Raw genomic sequence first — 6,307 nt, forward strand, 5'->3', positions numbered from 1 at the left:
GCGCAGGCATTCTTCAGAACTCCTGTAGCAGCCAGCGCCACATATAAGTTTTTAAATCAAAATAAACAGTTATTTGACGGGTTTTATAAAACCTTATATCATGAAATAAAGAAAGAAGACTATTTAATGTGATAGATAAGGATTAATTTAACAAACAAAGGTTCTAAAACCAACTGATAAGCGGCAGCGGACAGGGGCACTGCTTACAATGGGAGTTCCTCAGCAGAAATTTTCATCGCAAAAGGGGACCTCCCTAATCGGCCCCAAACGACATACCTTTCTCTCCTAGTACACTGTACTTGTGCATAGCTTGCTCCTACATGCCTCCTTGCATAGCGGTACTGCTCCAAGTGTGGATGAGTAGTGCCGTCCAGTGGCAGTCAGGAAAGATTATGTGCATGCTAGACGTTGTGTACACTTGAGAATGCTGACCTTAGCTATAATAAGTAGTCCTGTGTTTTTTTATAAAGTGTAGCAAAAGCACATAGAGGGTCATAATAAAAGTGGTTACTCACAGTACTGTACAAGTGTTGCACAATTATCTGGCCGAATATCGCACCAGGTACTGCACCAAACTTAAACAAACGTGTTGGTGTTTGGGGTCACCACCAGATCTATCAACTGGGCTCCCATGATATGATGCTAAACATTATGCTACAAAAACTTCCAGTTAAGTTTTTATAAACTTGCAAAGGCATACTGTTAAAATATTTGCCACAATTTTAACCACTTCCGGTGCAAGTTGCACGGTATAGCCAGTGGCGGCGACACCTGTCTTCACATTTTCACTATGCTCTACCTTATTTTAGAAAAGCTACGTGCATGAGTGGTGTATTCATGTTCTCAGTGAGCTAATCATAGTAATCTATTGACCTGCAGCAACTTGCATTTTGTCTTCAGTGTCCCTTTAAGAAGAGAATGGAGTGTGTGTGCTCTTGATCAGAGTTGCGGTATGCTTGTTTAAAAACATGCCTAAAAGCTTCCCCGGTGATGAGATGACTCCGGGTGATCACGTCCTGTCTTGTCCACCAGCAGGAATCACAGTGAGCAGCCTGACTGATGGCCTGGCGCTGTTCAGGATACCACAGGACATGAAGCAAGACAAGGTAAGCATCCAGCTTTTCAGAAGGTAGCACACACCTGAAGCTCGTTGATTTGGAAATGTTTTAACTGGAATTTATGGATAATTTGAACTGGCCCTTTGGTCATGGCCAATAAATGTATATCCGAACTACCGCAACTTGCGATGTTTTTTTTTTTTTTTTGACAAAATTTAAGGTCTGTACAAATTGCTTTTTTGACACGAAAGGCAAGTCTGTGCAAATGGAAGTTGCATCGAGAGGAATGCTGAAAAGGCACGAGCTGTATGACAAATATTTTGTTATAACCTTAATTTTGCTATAAGTGGGTTATTAGTGTTATCAGTTGGCTGGACTATTTGCGTATACATATGAGCCTTTATTCAGCCCATCACATGATACATACTCATTAAAAAATGGCTGTGTATCTGCTTCTTTCAATGCAAATGTCGACACAAGATGATAGTCGACTGGCGACCCTGCCAAGTAAATGCATCCCTTCTCTTTCCCACTCACCTCTTGTGCTGTTCCTCTCCCGTCTCGTTCCTCCCAAGATAACACGCTAGAGGTTTGCTCAAGTCAGTTTAAATTTACCGCGTTCCACTGCTCCAAGTCGGGCGCCTCAATGCCAGCGCTGCCGTGTTGTGGAGATGTGAATGAATCGAGGCGCCCTACTCCGTTTATAGAACCACGTTGCTCTACTCCAAGCGGAACGTGGAACCTATCTAGTGGAACCTTTCGTTACTGTTGCCGTTTGAAGTTTCACCACGAGCTATAGTAGTGCGGGCAACAGCAGGCGACGGTTTTCTGCAGTTGATGTAGTATGTATTTATCCGAAAAACAAAGCATCCACGAATTTTTCAATAAACACTGCAAATATCACTTATATATTGATTTTCTGCCTTATATTTGCGTAATGTGTGTTCTTGTTTAACAATTTTGACAAGTATGAACATTGCTTCGGACGCAGACATTTAGATTTGGCTGTGCTGCAAGATTTTCTTGTTAATCATCCATGCAACACATGCATTGCACATCCGTATTTAAAAAAATAATCCATAAAAAGTTTATTCACTTTCTTGTTCAAGGTGTGTATCTCTATTTTGTAGGCAGTAATGCTTGAGCTCATATTTCCAAATCCTGCCATTTTAAGGGAGGCCTTCACCCCGCAGTGCTCGTAAAAAGACTTACGACGACGAATGAATGCTTGATCCTTTCAGCATGTTCACATACAGAACCGCACAACTTGCTGCATATGCTCAGCAACTGGCAGCCTGCATGCTTTCCAGTCATGCTTTACGCGATCATTCCAAGCCTGGCTCACTTCTATACGCAGGGCGACTTGATACTTGACATGGGCTCGCACCTGATAGAAGCCGTCTCCAAGATTGCCATGGCCTACGGACACAGGAACGTGGTCTCCGTCGACAAGAACAACTGGTGAGCAATTTTTTTTCTGCTCTTCCAAGTCAACTAGAATGGCTACTTACACGACAGGGCATAATTACTGTCAGTGGCTAACGCTCCAGATGTAAAGGCAGACTGTGCGTAGCTAGGCTGACTGCCAAAATGCTCGTCTGTACTGTGCAGACACCTTTGCTCACTCAGACCAGTGTTGCACAACAACTAACAAAATTTACAACTACATGTGCTTCTAAGGCATTTTTATCACGGAAAACTCTTATTCGAATATGTAATGTGCGGCATACGAGGTTGCCAAGTAATAAATTTTTTTCATTGGCTGCTCTTGTGCTGAGGCATTTTGGGGCTTTTGTGGGGTGAACTGTCAACCCCAAGAGGAGGGCATGGTGTAGCACAGTTTAAGCTCCTAAAAGTGTGATAAACATGATTTCGTCTCATTTCCAATTCAGTGTGGACCACAGGCTGTGTGGCGGGAAGCAAGGAACGATAGACTTCAACCAGGGAGCCAACCCCGAGATCATGAAGGGCAAGAACGGTCATCTCATAGTGGTAAGAACAATCTCCCATTTCTGTGCACCAACACTTGAACACCAGGAAAGCGAAATAAATTTAACAACAACAACAACAACAAAAAAACCTACTCACTGAGGCCATTGTACCCTGAAGCAATTAAGTTTCAGTGGTATTGCCACATTGTTACCAAGCTACTTACCTCAAGATGTCAATTCAGATCTAGCACAAGACAAATACGGCCTCATACTCAACGCAGTGAGGTGTTGGGAATTGGAGAGAGCATATGCAAAAGGAAATGTGTAACAACACAAATATTTATGCCTAGCTGCTCTGGGGCAACTTTCACCCATATTTCGCCTCATTAGTTAAGTTTCAGGTCCTACTCTCAAACGGCTCTCTTGTGCCTGCTTTGCCACTGTCTTTCGAGGGATATTAAAGGCCAACTGCACTGAAAATTTCGACCTCTTGAAAGCACTACTATTTCCGTATAGTCTGCTAAAAAAAAAGCAAGATGCAAAACACAACAGCTGAAATACGCGCATGGACGCCGCAAGCGGTCAGCAAAATTCTGCAATTTTGAAACCGAAATCGAGGAGTGCGCGGCCATTAAAATGACGTTGCAGCCGACCAGCGGCCAGCCAGACTGTCGGTCAGTAGCTTGGGAGCAACCCTGCGCGCAAGCTCTACACGCGCACGGGGCAGCAAATGGGTGAAGTGTTCGCAGCAGAGCTCGACCGGTTCCCCAGCTGTGTGGCTGGCCAGAGGAAGAAGCCCCCATCGGCTGGAGTGTCTCAGGCGCTTCATGGCTGTTTACGTGATTTGCTGGCAGGTGCCACGTGGTCTGTGGCGGAGCTTTTTTAAACGCTTCCGTGTGATCGAGGCATTTCACGGGGCTACCATTTGTGTCCCAGCTGATTTGATGGTACGTCGACGCGTAATTTGAGTGCAGTTGGCCTTTAAATTAAAAAGTCATACCAAACATGTTGAACATGCTGAACACGTATTGAACATGTTGCTGCAGGTTGCCATGGCTGCCCCTGAGCAGCGCTGACCAGCTGATGTTCCCGAATTTGCAGACTTGCCAAGCACCGAGACATTCTGCACAGAGCGACCGCTTGTGCCTTTGTTAACGACGTCCAGACTTTAGTGATGCACTGCTGCGCACTGCCTTGTTGCCACTGTGTGCCCCTTTTTGTCAAAGCTGAGTGCTTACTTCCGTCAGCATACAAAGTGTACAAAAAAAAAAAAGAACCTGCACACACACACACACACACCTTTACCGTTCTTTAACACACTTCCTCTTGTCAAGTGCCATGACCTCCCTTGTACTGTTGTATGTGTTGAGATGGTGCGACGGATACTTAAGCAAAACGATCATTGAGCTAGCATAAGTATGTCGTCTTTTTTTTTTTTTTCTTGGATGCTGTGTACCGTTGACAATCATTCAGATATGCATCTTTGAAAGAGTTTTTGTTGATATAGACTACGAATCAGTACTACATATTTAAGACAAATAAAAGAGGAAGATACTGTGATATAATCATGACATCAACTGTCTGCTGTTTACCTTTTTTTTGCAATAAAAACCTTTCATGCACTGTGTGACGGTTGTGGTGTCGGAGGAGCTCAGTTTCAGGATGAACTTCCATCTAATTTAACTAGACTGTACAGGCTTCACAAATTTTTGTCTAGTTCCGAGCAAAAAAACTCCCACCTCCCCTCGCGGGAACCCCTGTGTAGATGCGACGCATAGGGGGTTCACGTTGCAGTGTTGGACAGCGGAGGAACGACACTGGAACAATGGAGCGGAGCGGCGCAGGCACCGCGTTTTATAGCGCGCATAACGATGAGGGGACGCGCCGGCGCCAGTGCGTCTGCCGCGGCTATGATGCAACACAATCCAACACAATCCACTTTAATCCAATCCAATCGAATCGAATCGAATTGAATCCAATCCAACCCAATGCCCCTCGTGAGAGAGTGTTCGCTATCGGAGAGGAGAGGGGGTGAGTGGCGGAGAGCGCAGCTGGCGCGGCGAGGAAAATGGGGGAGGGGCGGACGCCAACAACGCCGGATGGATGCAGGGACAAGGCGAGTGAATGAGATGCGTTCGCATCTAAAAATAAATAGGCAAGTTCTATGAAGCAAAATGTTGTGCAGAAACTCGTGCTAATATCCTCTGATGAAATTTGAGGGTCTAAGCCTGTGATAGAGCAGTAATACGTGTACCTAAAAGTCAAGTAGCTGAAATGTACCAATCCATGTAAGCCATATTGCACAAAGCTCAGTGTAGTCTGGCACTAGAGTACACTTATTTTGCTGCTGTTCTTAACCTACGGTTAGTGGTGGACTCGGATTGTCCAGGCTCAAAACTTTAAAATTCGCATTCCCTCGCACAAAATGCCTACATGAAAGTGTGGGTTCCTTATAATTTTCTATTTAGGCAATAAGTGCTCACTTGGAGCATATCTCTGTACTTGGGTACAAGTTAAGAACTGCAATGGCTCATGTAGTGCACCACTCTGCCGAAGAGACTCATTCGGATGCGAACATAAAAAGTGTCTTTTGAAAGGAGATTGCACTCGATGTGTGGCATCGTCTGCTTTCTCCCATGTAGTTAGCCGTCATCAGCAGATTAAGTCCGAAATGTACTCGTTGTGCCACGCAGAGGAACAGCCAGCTGAGGAGATACGGTGCGGGGGCAACTTCTGTCTTTAAGTTGTACCCAAGTATAAAACCGTAGATAACTATCCGTGCTAACTAGTTAGAACTGTAACTATCACAGCACTTGAGAAAAAAAATTCTGCAAGACAAATCCACATATTCAACAATCTGCCAATGAGACCTGAATAAGAAGAGCATAAGCAGACCTTTCCAGGATTGTGTAATAAGAATAACTGCCTTTGTTGTTAAGCTCTGGAATCATCAGGCACGCATGCTACACTGCAACTACTTTAGCCCAGCGTCCAGAAGAGTTGGCTCATGTACTCCATACAATTGGTTCACGTCTGGTTCAAGAAAAATTTCTACAGACACTTATGGTGGTATGCTTTGCTTTGCCAGAACATTTTGGCGTCAGCTTGGCTAGTGTCATGGTGGAGTGAACACTTCTGTAGGTGAACAGGTCATGCAGACAAAACACAAGTTTGTTTGTTCGAAAGATTTAGTGTTTTCTAGCGCCCTCAGTGCTTGACCGGAAGCAAACAATGCTTTATTCACTGAGAAAGCCACTTTAAGCCAAAATTTCAATTCTCCCACTAAATAACATGTTGTGACGTTCGCAATGACATATC

The 6,307-nt window shown here is 44.5% G+C and overlaps 1 protein-coding gene across 5 annotated transcripts in view; it reads left to right on the top strand.

Annotated features, from left to right (window-relative positions):
• Myo61f (unconventional myosin 61F) overlaps positions 1-4,616 on the top strand; it is a 150,982-nt gene extending 146,366 nt beyond the window's left edge. For 4 of the 5 annotated variants that reach the window (XM_077677513.1, XM_077677516.1, XM_077677511.1 and 1 more), the window contains exons 28-31: positions 1,033-1,106; positions 2,416-2,519; positions 2,951-3,050; positions 4,036-4,616. In XM_077677513.1, coding sequence (XP_077533639.1) covers positions 1,033-1,106; positions 2,416-2,519; positions 2,951-3,050; positions 4,036-4,065 — 308 coding nt within the window. In that variant the 3' untranslated portion in view covers positions 4,066-4,616. The remainder of the gene's footprint in view (positions 1-1,032; positions 1,107-2,415; positions 2,520-2,950; positions 3,051-4,035) is intronic. The other variant, XM_077677512.1, reaches the window with a different exon arrangement.
• The last annotated feature ends 1,691 nt before the right edge of the window (positions 4,617-6,307 follow it).

This window comes from Haemaphysalis longicornis, unplaced genomic scaffold, assembly GCF_048455015.1.
Source record: "Haemaphysalis longicornis isolate Haplotype H1 unplaced genomic scaffold, Haemaphysalis longicornis Haplotype H1 scaffold_7, whole genome shotgun sequence".
In the NCBI taxonomy this organism is placed as follows: domain Eukaryota; kingdom Metazoa; phylum Arthropoda; class Arachnida; order Ixodida; family Ixodidae; genus Haemaphysalis; species Haemaphysalis longicornis.